This window comes from Schistocerca piceifrons, chromosome X (genome assembly GCF_021461385.2).
Source record: "Schistocerca piceifrons isolate TAMUIC-IGC-003096 chromosome X, iqSchPice1.1, whole genome shotgun sequence".
Lineage (NCBI taxonomy): Eukaryota > Metazoa > Arthropoda > Insecta > Orthoptera > Acrididae > Schistocerca > Schistocerca piceifrons.
In genome coordinates, this window is record NC_060149.1 from 925,472,287 (window position 1) to 925,494,494 (window position 22,208).

Genomic DNA, 22,208 nt, shown 5'->3' on the forward strand with positions numbered 1-22,208 from the left:
ATCTATCTTTCACAACCCTACAGGACCTGCATACACTTTAATATCATTAATTACAACAATGGAAATGAAAGAGCAATAGATCACTGAAGATCTTAGTTATGGGTACATGGTTATCAATAATTACTATTCTGATGTTTTCAATTGTTGTTGACAGTTATGTTCACATGGCCTCTCTCAAAATGACCTGCATTTTCTAAAGCCATTTCTCCTGGTGTGTTGAACTCTGAATGTGAACACTAAGAATCAGGAAACCAATCCTAGGCTACGTGAAAGAACTGAGGGACATTAAGACACAACAGAATTAATGCCACAGTGAAACAGAACATATTTTAAAAGCCAGTAAGCCTTTTAGGAAAAGTGATGATTAATTCAAAGTGAATCTATGAAAGGAAATCGTGTACCACATGCATCTGTAGCAATTTGTAAGGTGGTTTCATTCAATCTAAAACCTATTAGAAGTGGACCAAGGCATCATCATAACAAATTATAACGCAAGGGACTTGCACCATAAACTGGATGAGCACTTCCTTGCAATGAGTTCAGCATTCTGTTCCATATCGTAAATACCTCTCATCACATAATAAGTTCTGCCACAAAAATTGTAGGGAAATGGAATGTTATGATTTCACAGAGTAATAACACTGTATACCAAATGGATACAGACATAAATTATTTAACATTCATCAAGAATAAATGTTTTTATTAACCAAATTACAATAGCAAATACCACTTCCTAAATTCATTTGCTACCACAGGGTCACGAAGCTAACAGGCAAAGAGAGCCACTTTTTAATGTATTATAGTGAAAGTCTGTGGAATTCAGCATGTATACAGGATATCATCCAGTGATTCACAGCAAATACCATACTATGCACCCACTGATGGAGTATGAATAGTTTAATGTTTCAAACTGTTGTATTTGGGAAAAAAAACAACCTCCTCGTGTTATCTTCTAAAATTTTTAATATTAATGTGAAATGACATAATACTGTAGCGTTGAACACAATTTAAAATACTGGCAACTGCTTTCAAAACAAGTAACGCCTTTGTCATATATTTCAGCATCCATTTAAGAGTGCTTTGGTCCCTGGCGTTTAGCATGTCATTTAAAAATTTTAGAAAAAGAGGAGAAACATCAGATGTAGCATCAAATTATAATTATAATCTACAGTGTGAAACAGCTGACTTCCTAAGATTCTAAACAGGAGTGCAGTAATTTCCATTCACAAGAGGAATGTTTTCAATATAAACATAGTTCACTCTGACCAACTCTCAGTTTTACTCTATCAGATGCTCTCAAATATGTTTACAAATGAAATTTGGAAATGGAATTACTGCATACTAAGGCACATTATTACACACCACTTCAAAGAAATTGCAACATTGCAATACACTCCTTTTGTGTTCAAGGCACTTAGAATCTTTCAGCATAAAGTGTTGATCAATCATAGAAATCTAAGTCTTAGTCTACAACACTAATATCTGAACCACTCTCAGGCCCTCTGTCTTAACATATAATACACATACCAACCCAGAATACAATTAAGTACTCAACTGCCTACTGTATTCTGGCAATTTGTTCACTAATTCTTTCATCAGTAGCTTTGTACATAACATAAACACATTATTTACAACATACATTAAAAACAATTATAAAATTAAATATATTCAGCCTATTTTACATTACTATGAAACATGTCAGACAGTCACCAACTAAAATTTTCGCATCATTATAATCACAAACTCTCAACAATCAAGACATGCTTAGGAAACTATAAAAATATATCTTTATAAAAGACCAAGTACTTTATGTGCTACAAATTTTCATACACATATAAAGCTGTAGAAAAATAATGATGGAATGAAAGACATTTTACATCTGGATGCACCACTGCATGGCAAGGTAAAAGGCATTTGTCATCCTTTATGAGCAAGATTTTCTGTTAGCAAATGAGAGAAAAACAAGTACATATAAAAAATGAGGAGGAATAGATACTGCTCCAATTGAACTGATTGAAGAACTTCCTCTTCTTAACCAGTGTAAAATATTAAATAGAGTACACTATGTCAATTTAATAAAATAAGCACAAAAAAGGGACATCATTTTTGTACAAAGTCGAGTCAATAAAACAAGCCCAAAATAGGGGAAATCACTTTTTGTACAACACTTAGTACGTCCTAATTGCCAGGTATTTTTTACCCTCATAACTGTTCTCTTTTCTGTTTCTTGAGAGAAAAAAATATCAAAAAAATAATTGTCCCCAGCAACATCAGTCAGCAAGTCTTTTGGCATCAAACCATTTTCTCACAAGGGCATCAACAAACACTTTTTCCATTTGAAACAGGTTCAGTGTTACCAGAAATGTAATATCACACACAGTTTCCTTTTTCCTTGTCTTTGTTTCAAATAGCTGGCTCCAACTGTCAAAGTTTAGAAAGCTGAAATTCACAGTGGTACTTCCCACTTTCATAACAGAGCTCCTTCAGGCAAGAGCACTCTTACTGTGAGTGGGCGACAGTTCCATTTTTAAAATGTGGCCCATAGGTGGGTAAAAGTTGATGCTAATAGGCACATCCACAATAGCAATTACTAACTCTTAACTTCACACTGAGAGCTATTGTGCACACGTATCGTAAACCAAATGACGAGCAGAAACAAACTCTCATTTACCTTCATGATAAACCTTTTGTGCTCGAGCCCGATGCACATACTTTAACTTGCTCAGTCATGACGCACTAACTTCATTTCGTACAGGTAATATGTTACTGTTCAGCACAAGAAATGCAATGGACATTAAAAACCATGTTCCAATTTATTTCTCTGAAGACCAGCTACACAATTTAGTTTTTCTCTGTTCATAAATCTTCAGATTTCTACACTCCAGTAACAGGAAGTGCATTTCATAGAACACTACACTTCATTCAATGGAGGTCTCTACCAACTATATGTAGATTGCCTCAGCCTGTTTCTGATGTTGCGCTCCTGTAGCATAGGCGGGACTCCTCGTGCCCTCCGACCAGTCAGATGCAGAGCGCGGTGACGAAGACGACCAGTGGCCCGGAGACTCTGGGGACGGAGTGGGGAAATTATCCGGTGCCTGAACATAGTGCTGAGGTGTTGCTTCCGAGTGCTGTGACGGGGGCGTCAAGTAGTGGTAGTACTGTTGCTGTAGACCAAAAGCCGCACCCGGTCCAGCTCCCGCGGCACCCACAGCCGCACCTGCCAAATCGGGAAAGTCGAAGCCCACAGCCTGCGCCTGTTGCTGGCCAGTAAGTCCGTGTTTCTGTTGAGTCGCCGCACGCAGCGCAGCCATGTGTGTCGGCGAGGTAGGTAGCGATGGCCTCGATTTTGCCGGCGAAGGTGAACCGCCGTAGCTCGCCGCGGGTGAGCTCACACTGTGCGGTGGAGACTGCTGGTTGCTGTACGGCGGCGAAAGGGCCTGCGCTTGGGCGTGGACCTGCAGAGTTGCCAGCTGCAGCTGCTGCTGGCTGGCACCTGTGGGGTCGAACAGCCCGCCGTAGCACCCGTACTGCTCCAGCCCGAGTGCGCGCAGACTCTGCAGAGGTCCTCCGGCTGTGCCCTTCACGCAGTCCTCGTAGGCCGGAGGCTGCTTTGGTAATGAGAGACCGCCGTTGCTGTAGACCGAACCGTCGTAGGGACTGGGAACACTACCGTCGGCGGCGCCTGCCGGTCCGCCCACCGTGCGAGGGGACTCCAGCGAAGTGACTGGGGAAAGCGAAGATGCCGCACTTTCCACACTCTGAGGCTGAGTGCCTACTGGCGGTTTCTTTCCCCCAGATTTCTTGACACTCGGTTTTCGGCGTACTCCGGCCACTCCGTCTGTATCGGGGCTGGTCGGTGAACTGCCACCTGCCGCATTCTGACCGTTTGCGTTGGCTCCTGGCTTGGGACGTTTCTTAGATTTGGACGGTTTCGTACCAGCCCCTATTACTGTAGGGTGAGTAATCAGATGATGATGGTGATTTGGTGAACCTAGAACACGAAATTGATATATTTAATGATTTTATAATACTGAACAAAATAAAAACTTTAAAGATATAAAAACTATGAAAGGAAAGAGAGATGTAATGCTAGACTTCAGTTTCTTAGAGGTAGTGTGTTAGTTCAGTTGTAGAAAAAGGGGTAAGGAATTGGTTGTAGCTTTAATGAAGCAATCCTGTGGAATCTGACTTATTTGTGTTATAAAAACCTCAAAGAAAGACAAAAGTGTCACAGCATAAAGACTCAAACAAAAAAAACAAAAATTAATATGTGCAGAACACAGCAAAAGATTAACAGAACACTATAACCGACACAAATGGAGCAATCACATGCTTTGTATATTTTATTTAAAAAATATAGCAGAAACTAGAGCATTTATGTTTAGCAAAATAATAATGAATAATAACGCAGATCATCATCTACCTCAAACACCAGGTATGCACACTGTGTATTAGGAGTTTTTACAAGTATGTAGTAGACTTTTTCAATTTGATGCAATTTGCACTATCTTAACACAAAAGGAGAGTGAGCCCAAACTTATTGCCAACTCATTGAACAACACAACTCCCAATTATTTCCTTCAATAACAGATATAAAACACCTACTATGATATACTGACAGACAGACAGATAATTCTCCCAGATTAAAAGACTTGCAGAAAACAGCATTAGCCACAATGTGTACTGCAGAGGAGAATGTGTTTTACGTAACACTAAGAAGAAGAACATTTTGCCCCTTTCATAAATACTTTCAGATGGTTAAGAACAGTTGTATCACAGCATATCTGCAAGTAAAAGTTATGAAATAGAAAAAAAGAGAGTATTACAATTTGCAGTTAAATGATGCATACTTTGAAATAGAGGTTTTTTGCACATCTGTAATTTTGTTCACTCTCTTTACTCACTAGAAATTAAAACAACAACAGGCTCCAAACCATTTTCCTTCAGACAGCAATAATAGTGATTTTGATGTCTTTCTATTTACTATAAATGATTAATTTTAATTGCATATTATTTTGAGTTTAAATTAAAATCATTTTATTGTAAATACATAGCTAACTCTGCTTTTTACCTATGATAGGCCCATTCGGTATGACAGTAACCATCTGTGGGCTGCGTGGAACGTGCTCATCAAGTAATCTCACAATATCATGGTGCAACCTCTCTCCTGCTACATCTCTTGGCAACCTGTCCATATGATCCGTGATTTCTCTGTTAGCAAAGTTGTCCAGTAGGGCTTTACAAGCTTCGTAACTTCCTTCACGAGCAGCAAGGAACAATGGTGTCTCATCCTGAAAGAAATACAAGAGATCCATTTAGAATAGTAAGTTTCACTTGCATTTCTTGACGAAAAGTTGTATCACTGGAATTGTATTTTATTACATGTATGCACTCATATAAATAAACTGATATACCAAATTAGAATAACAGCTAAGTGAATACTCAGTATTATCATGAATCTAATTATATATAGCACATTGCACAACTGTTGGGCCAATTTCAACTTGCCTTGTCATCTTGAGCATCCCTGTTAGCACCATGTGCTAACAGTATATTTACTGCTTCAGTATTGTTAACAGCAGCAGCCCAATGAAGGGCAGTTTTTCCAGAGTTATCTGCAGCATTTATATCAGCATCGGCATTTATGAGATCCTCCACCATGCCCTCAATTGCTAGACGAGCAGCCAGAATTAGTGGAGTAGTACCGTCATGCATTCGAGCATTTAGATTGGTTGCTCGATTACGTAGCAATATCTACAAATCAGAATTATCAAAAATTAAGACTTGCATTAATAATTTCCCTGCTGTATTACAGTTGTAGAACTGAACTGAATAATGACCTGTTTTAAAGTTACAATAGTTAAAATTACAAGTAAAACTGCATGTAACTCTGTACGTAACAGTAACAAATTGAATTATTGCTAGCATGAAAATCAGATGGAAGAAATAGGCATTAGTACCATCCAATATTAAAAGTATATCACCACCTTTCTACGACGACACACACCTTTAACAGATTAAATAGCAGCAGTGTTCACAAAACGAATCAAACTTCCTATGTAACATGTAGTATTGTATGTACCTGGAAAACTCCCATGGCATCTGCAGCAACAGCAGCATGTAGTGGGGTACGGCCAGTATTATCTTGTAGGTTTGCATCTGCACCAGCATCCAAAAGACGTTTTGCAGCATCAGCTCTAGCATATCGGGCTGCTAAATGAAGAGAAGTCTCTCCTGTTTTGTCCATTGTGGCGTTAAGTTCAGCTCCTTGAGCCACGAGATCGGTAATGACAGCTGCTGCACTTCCATCATCATCCTCATCCTCGCCAGTGTCTATGCCTCCACCACGAACTGCTGCTACCATTAATGGAGTCATTCCACACGGACCCCGTACATCCACATCTTGGCCACCCTCCTGTGGTGAAGAAGACAGATTTACTCTCTCTGTGTTTTATGGCAATGAAAGAGCATCATCATTAACAACTCAAGTGCCACAGAACTTCTATATTAAATAATCTTCATCTTAACAATTATTATCTGCAGTGTAAATTACATTCCAACTTCTAGTCAAATAATTTAAATAAAAGTTTTAAATCCCGCTAACAATGACTTTCTCTGACAATACAATAGTTTATGCAACTATGAAAACCAGGTGCAAAACACATTTGAGCATGATAAAAAAATTATGGCAACCAAATAATAACAAGCACTCTTCGTGCTGCGATACTTCATTTAATGAAGGAGCCGAGATTAACTGAATTAAAGTCTTCAATTGTCACACAAGCTGAAAACTCGTACTTAAAGTTTTTAAATGCAAGGAAACTCCGAATACCTACGATGTAACATAATATTCTTGTGTACACACACCATTTCATAGAAGAAGCAGTGACATCGTTCAAGTACAAATAATAATCATAAATAGTAACTGATCACCCACTCGACAAAGTTAACATATGTGATTATACAAAAGAGAATACTAGGTAACAAATTTGCTTCTTTTTGTTAGGAATTTAACGACACTCACCAAACTAGGAGGTGTCAGTATGGCTGGATCTGGCCTGTGTCTCATGTCTGCCACCTCAAGGTGTTGTTGTGTCCACGTCCGTGCTTCGCCCTCCTCATATTCTGTGACAGCAGTGTGATCTGACGCGTAACCAGCCTCACAGGTCCCAACACGTAATCTTTTGGGTGGGTGTAGGTCCACTTCATCATCAGACCACTGTGTTGCCTGCCCAGGACCTGCTCCTACACCCACTGGTGCCCCGGGCACAGCTCCAGTGGTGACATCGACACAGCCTCCAGATGGTTGTTTGTGCAGATTTCTCATTTCCTGACCATCGGGGCCCCTGCGACGGGAACGCCGCCGCTGACCGCTGTCAAATGACATTTTACTGTGGATCATGCTTTGACCGTTACCATTACTAATAACTAAAATACATATCTAATAAAAAGTACAATATCAATAAATGTGCATATATATCTGATTAAATTTTCATTATATCTGATTAAATAGTATGTCATAGTTTTATAGCTTTTATTTTCACTCAGTTGTAAATTCTGTCATTTTCTAAAGCTGATGTTGTAGCTATATGAGTGTATGTATTACATAGAGTTTTGTAACTCTATGCAAGTATTCATCACAAAAACGAGCTCAAAAAGAGCTAGGATCTTCAAATTAATAACCTTTCCTGTGGAGAATGTAGTGATAGTGTGTTTTAGATATTGTATGCAGTAGATAATAAACTTTACGTGAACTAATGAAAAGCTATAAATTCAAGTGTTATACCTGCTGCTTCGTAAAAATCCTTCTGGGAACCAAGTAATGCCTTGGGCACGTTTCCGTTGAGCAGTAACGAGAACCCCTATGAGCAACCCAGCAAGCAACACTATCACCACCCCGATGAACACGTACTTCACATTTGTGCTCGGTTCGTCACCAGGAATTGGACCCTCGACACCCCGAACTTGATAAATTGGAAATGTTTTAGAAATTGAGTGCCTAGCTGCAGTTCCAGCTAAGAAATGTGCAGCCTGAAATATGGATGGACAATTCATTAACATAATGCATCACTTACTGAAAAGAAATATATGTATGTAAAACTGAATTTGTAACTCTTACTCTAAAAATAAATGACATATGTACCTCATTTGCTGAGCGGAAGCATTCTGCACTCTCCAAAGCACATTTTCGATTGTCCATTTCCAAGTATGCTATCACTCCAGAGCTTCCACGACCAAACATAATGCTCGAACCTGAATCACTTTCTAGTTTCCACGGATAAATCATATCATTTCCTGCTTCATCCTTCTTCACCCTAAGAGTTGTGCGCAGCTGATTGCCAATCTACAGAAAAGACAATGGGTTTCCGCAATTACAGTAAGAACATCATAAAGCAGTTATTAATGTGTACACTAGGAGTTCTAGTTAACTTTTTTGTAGCATCAAACAATCAAAACAACATAATACAAATGAATATGTTAATGGTTTAAGATTCTCCATTCCCATAACCAACAGTCAGCAAATATTAATAAGGAATCTTAGCTAATAATGCAGAAATAGTATAATATTTGTATTTACTTACCTCTCTCAAAAAAGCAACAATATTTGAGCGGAACACCTGCATATCCATGAGGACCACAATGGAAATAAGACCATCAGCCAATAATGGTTGCTCATTTTCACAATCTAGGCCATCCCAGTTGCACTCTTCATTGTTGCACCCATAATCGCAATGACCATTTGCATAGTGCTTCTGACAATAAGCATCATAAATGGGGCTGAAAATAAGAAATTGACATTAAACAACATCATAAAATCTGAGAACTTTACAAATGTAGTTCATTGACAAAATAACTTAAAAACACAGTCCGACAATAATCTTTGTACTTGTATATTATACTGAAGTATCATGAACTCACTTGCAAGGATTAAGTGATTTCTGGCAGTCTCTTCCATCAAATAAGCACATTGGATTGTTGCAAACAGCATCACAGACTCCATTCATAAAGACTCTGCGACAGTCGATAGGTGCTGTGCAATTCTTCCAAGGATCTATTCCAAGAGAGCAATCATTGCCATCATAGTTGCATGCAGCTACATTGCACTCTTCATCACAATGATGGTTTCCAGCTTTTTCCCTGCAGCCATTCTCAATGCACTTCTGCCTCTGCCTATCCATATCGAGATCCTGAACACTGTAAATGCCAATTGTGCTGACAGTGGGCTCTGCTGGAGGAGGGCGTCCAATGCCTCCAGGAAACGATGGATCATACAGTTCACAATTCTTCCCAGTCCATGTGCGCAGACAATAGCATGCATAGTCACCTATACGATTCTGACAAGTTCCACCGTGTTGGCAGGGGCTACTTGCACACTCGTCTCTCGTGTCAAGTTCACAGTGCGCACCAGCTGTTCCAGAAGGGCAGTCACAGTGATACCCTACACCGTCAATCACTCTGCATGCACCACCATTCTGACAGGGGTCCGACTCACAACCATAGCCAGCAAAACGGCAGTCTGGACCGTAGTAGCCCTCGGGACAAATACACGTATGGCCTGCTTCCAGGGCTTCACAAATACCACCGTTGGCACATGGTGCACTGGCACAAAAATCGACACGCACTTCACAGTGCCGTCCCATGTAGCCCGGCTTGCAATTGCAATGGTAATTATTGACAAGCTGGACACAGTCTTGTGTTCCTGGTGAGGAGCATGGGTCTGACAGACATTCATTGATATCACCTTCGCAGCGCGGACCTACAAATCCTGGAGGGCAACGGCATTCGAAGCCACCGACACGATCCACACAAGTACCATTGTTGTGGCAAGCTCCTGGCACACAGTCTTCTACATTAATCTCACATATGATGCCAAGTGTTCCTGGTGGACAAGAACAGCTGAACCTGGCAACCAGGTCATGGCAGGTTCCACCATTCTGGCAAGGATTAGGTCTACAATCATCCACATTGAGCTCACAGTTCTGTCCCTGGAATCCTTGTGCACACTGGCATGCATACGAACCAACTAGATTTTTGCATGTAGCACCATTCTGGCAAGGAGCTGATTCACACTCATCAATTTCCTGTTGGCAATAACTGCCACTGTACCCTTCCATACAGTGGCACCGATGACTGTTTCCTATATCTTCACAGGTACCATTATTACACAAGTCCTCACGATTTACTCCTGTTGGAAAATATTAAACAAACATTATAACAACAGAAATTTGATGTAATAATTACAAAAAATCAAACACAGCTGCAATCCAAATGACATCAACCAATAATGCTGTTACTTACCCTTCCGTAGTGCTGCATCGCTACACGATACCATTTCAACATCACAGACTTTGCCAGTCCATCCTGGAGCACAAATGCATTGATAAGTATTCTTTGTTTGTAAACATGTAGCTTCATTCATACACGGCTCAGTGCTACACCAATCTACATAGCTGTCACAGTATTTTCCAGTATAACCGTATGGGCAGTGGCAGGTGAAGTACTTCACATGGTCTTGACAGGTTCCACCATTAGAGCATGGGTGACTGTCACATTCGTTGATGCGATATTGGCAGTTTGATCCAGTGTACCTGCAGCATCATTACCCGTGAAGAACATCATATAAGAGCTTGAGGTACAGCACAGTTGGTAAACAAAATTCAAAATAGTGCTTAACGTGGTTAAACTACAAGGCAAATATAATAAGGTACTGGCAAGTAACAAGCTGTTTATGTTTTAAAAGCAAACTATAACATATATGAAATGTTTAAAAAGCATCATAACAGAATCAATTATCTATATGACATCACTCCCGGAGGATGTTTCACAGTAAGTAAAGAAACAATCTCTCTGTCAATTAATGAATTACTACACCTATACATGAAAGACTATGTGACTAGTACTTATTTACCATAATACAAATGAAACTTAGAAAAGCCATAATTTTTAAGGCAAGCAAAGCTATTACTGATTAAAATCCAAATTAAATGGATGCAACTATTAACTCACAGAGATTTCACTCACTTGGACTACACTATTAATGGAGGTAAGTTTTAGTGAAGACTTACCCTGGCTGACATATGCAAGTGTAATTATTAATGCCATCAACACATTTCCCTCCATTCATGCAACTACTGTCGGTACAGTCCTCGTCATTTGTTTGGCAGTTCATTCCAGAGAAACCAAGTGGGCAAGTGCAAGTATATGAATTAACATACTGATTGCAAGTGGCACCGTTGTGGCAAGGAGATGATTGACATTCATCAATATCTATTTCACAGTGCTTTCCACCAAATCCATCAACACACAGGCAGGTATAATCGCCAATTGCATCAAGGCAGGTACCACCATTCTGACAGGGGACTAAAATCAGAGAAAACAATCAGAAATACCAGTGATATTCAGAATGCAATTTAAGTTGTATATTCAGATACAAACATTCCTAGCACACTACTGAACTGTTATTTTTTACTGATTAACTTACATGAAGCACAATCATCTGTGTTTGTGATGCAGTCACGTCCTTCATAACCTAGTGCACAAATGCAGTGGTAAGAGCCATTAGTGTTTCTGCAGGTTGCTCCATTGCGGCATGGTGAAGATAACACACACTCATCAACATCTTCATCACAAAGGCGACCAGTGTACCCCAGACCACATGAACAAGAGAAATCCATGAAGTTGCTAGATGGTGAACAACGTGCTCCATTCCGACACCTGCAACATGGATGTATATGTCTAGTAAGGAATTGAATATTAATTAAACTTATTTTACACCACAGACAAAAATAGACATGCAAATTCTATATGACAGTAATATTTCACCTTGTCGCTAAAAAGTCTACTAAAAAATACCGTACCTGTTGGGTGAACAGGGATCAAGTTTGTCCTGGCAATCTCTACCAGTATACGGAAGCTCACAGACACAGCTGTAGTCATTGACAAGATCTATACATGAACCACCATTATTGCAAGGGTTTATTGCACAGTCATCGATATTAGTTTCACAGTTGATTCCCGTGAAACCAGGTACACACTTGCAGGAGTACGCATTGAGTTTATCTGAGCATGTTCCACCATGCTGACAAGGATTTGATCCACATTCATCCAGATCCAGCTCACAGCGTTTTCCTGTAACAAAAATAGTTTGATCCATGATATACCTTTCTAGTCAAGTGATATAATTTTTTTTAAATATGAGTTCATACACAATAACTAAAGTATAATCTCAAGTACCTCCATAACCAGGTATGCAATGACATATGAACTGATTGACTCCATCTTCACACCTGCCTCCATTCATGCAGGGATTGCTAGCACATTCATCAACATCACTCAAACAACGTGCATCGTAATAGCCCCGAGGGCATTCGCAGCGGAATCCGTCGACTAAATCCATACAGCGACCCCCATTTGCACAAGGGTTGCTTGCACATTCATTTATATTGGTTTCACAATGCTGTCCAGCATAACCAGGAAGGCATTCACATGTGTATCTGCAAAATATTACAGGTCATTTACTTTACAAACAATTCAATGATGATCACTAAAAGCTGAAAATTAAATGGTGAACCTCAAATAATCATACAAACACGAGTAAATAGTTATTAATATACATGCAAGAGATTGATAATTTCTTTAAATTTGGGTAATGATTTGAAAAACTTCCAAAAATATACTACGGAACTGTCACTGGTTAATTTTTCCCCTTCAACACTTTTAAGCTTCTTTTTAATTGAACAAAGCAATTTTGAGGGGGAGGCTCAAAATGTGCAGCTACTAAGGAATATAATTCCATCCCGCTGCTGAATGACTCGTGTATAATGTCACCTGCTTCAGGTGGTCATATCACTGAAATATATTTTACTAAAAAAGCTGACAGGTAGTCATTTATTGCAACAAATTCTTCTGTGCTGATCTAAATTATATGTTTATTTCCTAGAACAGTTATTTTTTGACTTCAAATGTAAACTTACTTGCTGATTCCATCAACACAATTTGCCCTGTTACGACAAGGATTGCTGAAGCACTCATTGACATTAATTTCACAGTTAGGACCAGACGTCCCAGGCTTGCAGCGACATTGGTAACCGGCAATTAGATCTTCACAGTGGCCTCCAAACTGACACGGATTGCTTTCACATTCATCTATTTGATTTTGGCACAAATAACCTGTATACCCTGGATGGCAGTTGCACGTGAAAGAGTTCTCACCGTCCACACATTCACCCCGGTGACAAGGAGAACTCTGGCAATCATTTATGTTTGTTTCACAATTTATTCCTGTAAAAGAATCACAGCTAATAAATACATGGTACGTGTGTCTGCCTAAGCCTGATTGTCCAAATTTGAACAAATAAAATAAATAACAATTATGTGGACACATTAGCACAGCTTTCCTCATCCATCTGATACTCATTATTTTAAGAGTAGGAACCAACATACCACAACTGAAACCTACCAGTGAATCCAGGTGGGCAATCACAAGTGTAGCCAGCTACAGAGTCTCTGCAGATTCCTCCATTGCGACAAGGATTACTGATACAGTCATCAATATTTGTCTGGCACCTATTTCCAGTGAAGCCAAAAGCACAAGCACAGCTAAACGTATTTATCAAATCATTGCAGATTCCTCCATTCAGGCAAGGGCTGGATTGACATTCATCTATGTCCGTTTCACACTGTGTTCCAGTGAAACCTGCAAATACAAATTGTGTTATCAGAAACAGAATTATGTTTAGGGCAGTATCACACTAAAATCACGCCCTGCAAATTGAGATGAATCACAAAAGATGGTTATAGACAAAGAACTGAATATATCTAAAAATGCCTGAACACTAAACAAGTAATTAGACAGTTGCTTATAGCACTTCAGGTTACCAACTGCAAACGGGACTGATGCATCTGAATACTGCCATCACAAAAAAGTTATAGTAATAAGAATTATTGCTCAAGTATTCAAAAAAATGAATATAAAACAATGCATAACAACAACAACACTGATTCCTGTGTATTCTTTATTTCCTTGACAGACTATGTTTTTTACTTACAGTATCATGAAAGGAACTTTCAGCATGTTTTTTTTTTTCAACTAAACATTATTCTAGTTGGTACCACCAATCAAAAAGCCATCATAGAACAAGTAATGTGCTCTCATATGAGGATTTAAAGTTGCACTCTAATAACTACAATCAACAGACTTATCTGAATCTAATGCACAACCAATCATATTTCTAATCACTAAATAACCCCTCTTTAGTCACAGTTGTGTTTCAAAAATATCTCACATATTAACAGAAATAATACAGAGAGATGTTAAATTTAATTGTGAATATTCTTGGGAAATAACTGTGAAGCAACATGAAGTGAGCAATGTTTGCTCAGCTGCCACAACCACATAAATGCTGGTGCATGAATATGGAACCACATTTGGACAAATTGTAAATATTAAATTAATCTTGAGACATACAATGCATTTCAGCACTGTGAATCAACTTGTAATGTGTTATTCCATATTTAACAAATATGGCTAACTATGGGCAACTATGATTTCTATTCTCTTTAGTGACCATTTCAAGGGAAAAAAAGAATTGTACAACCACACATCTCTATGCAGAATTTGATGGTCTGGCAGTGATGTGAAACACAGACCTTAATTCCCCTATTAGAGTGTGTCATACTCCTCAAAGTAATGGTTGATGAGCTCTGTTGTTCTTGCCCAGATGTGCAGAGCAAAAGAATTACGGAGATGAGACCTATTCAAGCAGAATGGAAGGTAATGTTCACAAGATACAACCATTTTCATTTATACACACAAAGTCAAATTATCTGGTCTTAATAAATTCACGAAAGAAGAGAAATCTGGCAAAGGTGCCCATACTACAGTTTGTGGAGGAGGGGCAACAAGACCAAATGGTATGGAGTATTTTTAATACTGTGAAAGATGAATGATGACTTTCAAGTATCCACAACTCAAGATTTTGAATGTTTGTGGGGATGAAGGGATCACATGTCCATCTAGACTTATGCACCTCCAAGCATTTTTGTTGGTGCCACAGTGTATACGCGGACAAGGAGAAAAAATTCCCGGATCTCCCGGTTAAAAATACATTTTCTTCTGGGTGAAAATACGCTTTTGCCATATTAAGTGACAGTATACTTTCCCTCGGAACTGTAAAACTTATCCTTTGGTAGGATATGGTTTTATACAGCACCGTAAAATTTCGCGGCATGTTATGGAAAGATCTTTGATGTGCAGCAACATGTACGCTGCATATTTTCGTATTACGAAAGTATAAATTCGAATTCCACCAACAGGATGCATATAATATTTGTCTCAAAGATTAAAAAGCTACAAGAAAAGCTAAACTTTCACTTATAATATTGATCTGTTTAGCACATGTTACACTTTAAGATACATCACACAAATATGCTAGCAAAATTTTTAATACCGACATAAATCTCTGATCTTCTGGGCTCGAAATTCTTCTAAATGGCTCGTCAACACAGAGTTGATTCTTAAAAGAGACCAAACACTTTGTGATTTTTCAACTTGCGTAAAAGGAAATTTGATTTGAAAATAACACTTTCCGAACAACAATTCACAATATTTTACCGTGACCTGTTAGAAATAGATTCATTTCAGCAGTTGTCAGAAAGCGCCAGATAAGAGGAGTCACCGCACTTGAGCAGTTACGGTGATGTAGGAAGTCCGTATGTTCGTACGTGTAAAACATTAAAAGATCTTACATTATGTCATAAAAGAAACAAGACATTAGAATACTCCAAGAGCGTCAGAATTTTGTGAACCATACTAAAATGCATATTTCGCCTTACAGTGCACATTCTATGTCCAGATTCTCAATGACGTAGGCCTCGACCAGATATGAAGCTTTTCAGTGTGGTTTTTGGGACATAAATTTTCTTGGAGTGCCAGTACTGTATTATCTCATGTTTGGTTCTTTATTATGGCATAATGCCACACGTGCTAGAATATGAAAACGAGCACTTGAAATGCAGCGAACAGTTGAAACTAGCCAATAGTGTGGAATAAATTGACTGCCTCAGCCAGAAAGCTTAATAAAAGCCAAATTTATTTATCAAACCGACAAAAATAACTTCATTGTTCTGCAAGGCGATTAATGCTTGACTATCAGAAAGATGGAAATAAAATAAAATAAAATCTGAAACTAGTAACATAGTTTACCCTTCGGTAATTATGTGAATGTATTTTAATTCACTTGATAGCTCCCAGCCACAGAAATCCATCTTGTTTTCATTTGACGTGAGAGCAGTAAACGAAGAGGAAACAAAAAAAATCACTAAATGTAAAAACGGGTCACATGGCGACTAACCACCCCCCCCCCCCCCAACTCAGACTGCTCTGCGCATCAGAACGTCAATTAAAAAAAAAAAAAAACTTTTCAAAAATAAGTTTATTTTGTAGCGCACATCTTTCTGAAGAGTTCGATACATAAAACATATATCTTCGAAGGAATGTAAGACATATAATTTGGTCTTTAGTGTGCAGTGATGAGATGCCAAGCATCTTCAAACAACATTGTTGTACCGCACGTCACTGTATTTCGCTCTGTGGAACTCAAACGTGTATATTTTGTAAGGGATGCCATCGAACTATTTCAGGACAGTGGAAATTAAAATGTCCTGTGTAGCCCTTCTCCTGCTCCCAGTCGGCTGGTTTGACATCCTGCCCTCTTTTTCTTTTCTTTCTTTCTTTTTTTTTAAACAAAAAAAAACACCTCGTAATTAATACTGGATAGGATTATTTGTAACCAGGAGAACAAGAACTCTTCAGAAAAACTGGACTCTTTATTGCCTATTAGCTAATAACTTGCTCTTCTGTGTGACATAAAACTAAATATAGGACACCTAAAACCAGTAAAGACAAGAGACAGGCAAGACAGTACACATTTCTTCAATCCTTAGGTCCTAGCGAATTTTCTCTTTAATCTTGCTACAGCTTTACATGGCGTGCTTTCCTCTCTGCGAAAGGACTATTACCTTATCAAAGTTCGTCAAACTTTTTGCTACATGAAAAATGTCGTCGTGAAACACTGAAAAAGCTGTTAATACAAATAGTACCCAACACTGGTGTGGTTTCTCGATCTGATTACGTCTATTTTGTCACTGTGTGCTGGAGAAAACAAAATAGGCCTTTCTAATATTTCAGCAATTGTAACACACACCAAATAAGCCAGACTGTTTTGGCAATAATGATCATTTTTATAATACGTCAGAATATAATTCACGAAGTACCGATACAAAATACCTATTTGGCCCACTACAAGCAAAAAGCCTTATGTTAGGAAACAGTTTCACATTTCATTCATATGCTCCAGTTTCTCATGCACAAGACCAAAAAGTAGTAGAACAAAATTTTTGTAAGAATTTGGAATCGTCATATTCTTCCATAATTTGTGTGATGTACCCGTTTCTTCTCCTTCCTCGTTCTAACAAGCTGTCTTGTCATCACTAATTCTGTAACTATTCCCATCACTGTGAAAACTCATTCTCCGGTTAACTTCACTAACCCTGCCACAATCACCGGTTTAGCTATCCAGCGAGTATTCTCCGGTTAGGCATTATTACGTGTTCGTCCAATGCGTTTTCCGCGATACTCCCAGAATGGAACTTAAGCGGCTACAACTGGCCCTGCCTCATGTAGCGATCTTGCCAAAAAATTTGTCAGGATTTCACTATCTTGGATACAACGAGAAGATAATACATAATCTTTCTTATCTGTTATTCCTGTTAGTCATTTACTTCCACTCTGGTAGTCTGAATCTATGGATTTCGCTAATAATTATAACAACACTGAACATTCGCAAACCGAATCAACCACAGAAACAAGCAGCACTTGGCATTCACCGGTTCGGCTTTATTCCGCTCTATAGCCCCGTCCCGTTTTGTCTGCAGGAAACTTTATTTCTAGATGTGATGCGGATTCGCCTGGCAGAGACATCACGTGCACTATGAACGCATTCAAAAATCAACTTAGAATGTGTTCAAAAACTAGCAGTGGTGCGTTTCAAAATCATTTGAATAATCAATAGACCAACGTGCGCTGGATGCTAGGTGCTTTGTGAAAGAAGGGTTCCTCCCCCCCCCCCCCCCTCAAGAAAATGAATTTGCCCAATCCCCACGAAACTGCCGGCCGGTTCAGATACCCCGGTTTGCTGCACTCCCCACTACATCCAGGCCTGCTGCACACGCGTGAATCTGGCAACTTGGGCGCACCAGCAAAATTTTTCCAGGTACCCCACGTGGCTGGTTGCTGCTGCCGCCGCTTACACAGCCAACAGCCACATTTCTGTAGCAAGAAGCAGGAGAAGGTACTACTCATATGCGACACAACTGCGCATGTGCATGAGCCCATTCGTACCTGATTAAATGAGTCTAATGTAAACAGTTGTGACGTCACGCTCATCGAAGGCAATTTGTTGTTATGAAGCATTGCACAGTCTTCCAAAAGCCTTTGACACATTTTGCTGTTGGCAGACGCTTGTACGAGCACTGTGTTATTTTATATCGCTCATTTCCTTTGCAATTTAAGTTTTATTTTCGTTTTTTTCTCTCGTTCATGTTTTAATGCTGCAGTATTATTCAACAGCAGTGGGATAAAGTAATATCCTTTGTTAGAGTAACGATTCTCAGCAGTCAAAATTACAAAAATTTAACTGGAAACCAAAACAACGAAAAATTCCCGGATTCTTCCCGGTTTTCTCCCGGATGAAAAACAGCTTTCAGGGGTGAAGGTGGCTGCACAATTTGATGCAAGACATCTGAATGGAGCCAAAGATCTACAATTTGGATCCCTCTTGCTGCTGGGATTTTAATTTCTTTTAAAATTCGATGTCACCTCCACTAAAACATCAGTAGTGGTAAAAGCACCACACAGGCCAACTTTGAGTCATCGCCACCTTTCAGTCGTCAAAGGATGATTTAATTGAAATTGAAATTTGCATGCCTGCATGTGAACAATTTCTTCTGGGTAGATTGCTCTGAAACACCCAATACAATAGCACGGTGAATGCAAAGGAGGAGGGGGGGAAACAGCGTGTGCAAAGCTTACTGAAACAATCAGTTATTATAAACTTTAATGATCTCAATCGCAATATAATGTAAAAGAACTTAGTGATACTGATTTTGATTGACAAGGAACCATCATCACATCTACAGTGGAAAAAAAAAACAGAAAATTTGTCTAATTTAAGTTAATGTAAAAACCTTCGAATAAAATTTTAAAAAGTATCAGGACACTGAAAACATTAAAGTTCCACAAGCTCACACTATAATCGATATCTATATATGGTATAATGTTAACCACCACAACATAGTTACCAAGCATAACTTGTCAATATCCAAAGCAGGTGATAGCACGACTTGTTGGCATTAGCAGTTGCCAGCCTTTGGGTATTGACAAGTTACACTTAATAACGATGCTGTGGTGGCTAACACTGTATTCAGATACCAATTATAGTACAAGCATGGTAGGTTTGTTACCATTTTTAATGTTTTGATACTTTTATTAAAAAAATAGGTTTTTCTACATTTTTGGGATGTTTGCACATTAAATCAAACACAATTTTGCTGTTTCTTTCCGAAGATCTGAGGAAAGTTGCCAGCCACCCGAAACTGGTTACCATCTAAGTATTATTACATTACATTGCGACTGAGACCATTAAAATTTAAAATAAGTAATATATATCACTGTGTGTCCCTCACATGACGATTCCACGTCTTAGAAACAATTGGTGACAATGTAATTAATACGTATAGGCGATATAACCAATTGACTTAAGCCGAGGAATATGCCGAAAAGTGCTACAACAGACAATCGGGTACGCTTAGTAAATTTGGAAAGAAATGGAAAAACGCACCACGGCAAATTCTTTTAGACATCTGTGAATTTGTAAGTGGTGAATTATCTTGAGGAGGGTGGTGAATAATCTCGAGAAGGAATGTAAGAATCCACTTTTGGGAAATACTGCTACATCATTGTGTAACCAGTATGTATGCAGAAATATATATAAATATTCTAAAAAAGGGTAATGTGATTGCCATCCAGGCTGGAGTAAACTAAATGTGTCTACAGAAAGAAGTCATAAAAAAGCTGCATTAAAATAAGGTGTATTATGTGCAATTTCATTTTTGCAATAAGTACAGTGTGTAACAGCCTAGCACAAATTTATAATCACTTTCTCAATTTGGAAACTGCTAGATATTACAGTAATACAAACAAGTAACTGTGAACGTATAGCACTGTTGGAATTACATTTTCTCAATAATACGAAAACGATAAAAGTTCAAAACATTAACTCGCATCAACGAAACCTATATTTAGTATTTAGTAGTTGACAACTCAGCAAACAACTGCACTCAATCTCTACCAATTTCAGTCGCTGGCACAGTGTTTATTGCAACACTGAAGCATAAAGAAATCAAAGTCTGTATTGCTTAGAAAAGCCTCCTCCATTATAGTGAAGTTGAAATACTTTGCTGATGTCAGCTAAGCTGCACATATTCTGGAGAGCTGGGAATGCGTGCGAGCACAGCTTTAGTACGCATTGTTCGGTGTTTTAATTCAACCTAATGATACATTTTAATGGCATAATGAAGCACGTTTTGAAATATTAGTTAATTGCGAATAAATTTCCTTTAATCGACACGGATTTTAGAACTTTCCCACAACCGAGGAAAAGAAAGCGTGAAAAATGCCACACTTCTGGACCCCAGCTATATGTTATCAAAAAGACGGCGGCAACACTGACTCGTAGTACACCTACTGCCACCGCCAATCGACGAATCGTGAAACTGAGGCTCTTGCAGTGTGGGACGGTGACTGCAGCTGACGACAACATACACAAATAACAGGATAAACAATTATATAACAACTTCTGGTATGTCTCTTCCCGCTTTTCGAAATACATAAAAAATTCGTTATTTTTGGCGTTACTGAGTAAGCAGAGAACGGGCGCTAGGACGAGAAGGCAGCCGCGGTGAGAGCGGTGGGAACCTGCGCTGGGTGGAGTTGCCTGACCGCCGCGGCTCAGGTCACGGCTGCCCACGCGCCTCTCACCCGCGCAGACGCCGCCCGTACAACACACACCCAACACTTCACTCCCATTATCGTCTCTTCTGCATTTTATTTCAGCTCAGTCTAGCACGGAATCGACGCGTTAGGGACTCGGGGCTCTGTCTTTGAGGCGAGGAGGCTAGGGATAGAAACAACCGGTCGGTTAAAACCGATACCGGTATTTTTCAGTATTTGTTTTGTCTCGGTTATAACCGGTGTTTTTTAGTTCTTACTAATAACCAAGAAAAAACCTGAATATCAGTCAGTCATCACAGCAGTGCTAAAATTTTCTGTTTTTAAATTATGCCTTTTTTTAAAGAAAGAGTAATTTTTTTCGTAAAATCTGCATCGGTTGAAATATTGGATTATCAATGAAAATGGGAGAAGCGAGTAACAAACGCGTGCCATAAAAACTGGCACAGCATTCCTGAGACAATAATGTCCCTGTAGCCGTGTTTCGTGGCTTAAGGTGCAGTGTGCCAGACTTGCATCCTCCTTGTTTAACGGTAGTTTCTCGCTGTCGTCGCCGGTCATCTGTTGCATTGCACAGTGGCACCAACACTAACCTGGAAACACTTTTACGAAGTGATGTTGCAATGAAGTACAATACTCCATTTGCCTTAAAAGATTAAGGATTGGGCTACCATTTCTATGAAATAATAAAAGAGGGCAGAAATTACGCTAACACTAATAAATAGAAAACGTAAAAACAATTCATTCGTAGTATACGATAAAAATACAAAATAGCTGATTTGCTGCCTGCTTCTACATCACACGCCTTTATCTGCCTGTAGCCCTCGAAAACGGACAAATTAAATCGAAAGACAGGAGTTCTTCAGTCTTAGTATTCACCCTTTAGCACCGACTATTCGTAATGCCCAAATAGTGGTATGGTCCCCGATTCCAACATGATTTTTGAGCAGAATTTCAAAAAATTATAATCACAAGCAAAATACTGATGATATTTTCCAGCAGTCAACTACCTGTCACTTTTAGAGAACAGCAGCTAACGATGGACGGACTAAGTTTTCTTTTATTTGCCAATTTAATTTAGTATTTTCATTCTATGTATCTTGAAACTTAGAGAGTCGAAATTTTTCAATTTCTGTTC

General features: G+C 39.0%; 1 protein-coding gene across 1 annotated transcript in view; it reads right to left on the bottom strand.

Moving 5' to 3' along the window:
- Positions 1-683: 683 nt before the first annotated feature.
- The window catches only part of LOC124722784 (neurogenic locus Notch protein), a 155,642-nt gene continuing 134,117 nt past the window's right edge, over positions 684-22,208 (bottom strand). Inside the window, exons 8-23 of the mRNA XM_047247918.1 lie at positions 13,463-13,699; positions 12,978-13,284; positions 12,238-12,497; positions 11,862-12,132; positions 11,486-11,718; positions 11,070-11,364; positions 10,303-10,592; positions 8,923-10,189; positions 8,586-8,781; positions 8,147-8,347; positions 7,790-8,034; positions 7,028-7,376; positions 6,086-6,418; positions 5,512-5,757; positions 5,075-5,294; positions 684-3,994 (exon numbers count right to left, since the gene is read on the bottom strand). Coding sequence (XP_047103874.1) covers positions 2,943-3,994; positions 5,075-5,294; positions 5,512-5,757; positions 6,086-6,418; positions 7,028-7,376; positions 7,790-8,034; positions 8,147-8,347; positions 8,586-8,781; positions 8,923-10,189; positions 10,303-10,592; positions 11,070-11,364; positions 11,486-11,718; positions 11,862-12,132; positions 12,238-12,497; positions 12,978-13,284; positions 13,463-13,699 — 6,002 coding nt within the window. The 3' untranslated portion in view covers positions 684-2,942. The remainder of the gene's footprint in view (positions 3,995-5,074; positions 5,295-5,511; positions 5,758-6,085; positions 6,419-7,027; positions 7,377-7,789; positions 8,035-8,146; positions 8,348-8,585; positions 8,782-8,922; positions 10,190-10,302; positions 10,593-11,069; positions 11,365-11,485; positions 11,719-11,861; positions 12,133-12,237; positions 12,498-12,977; positions 13,285-13,462; positions 13,700-22,208) is intronic.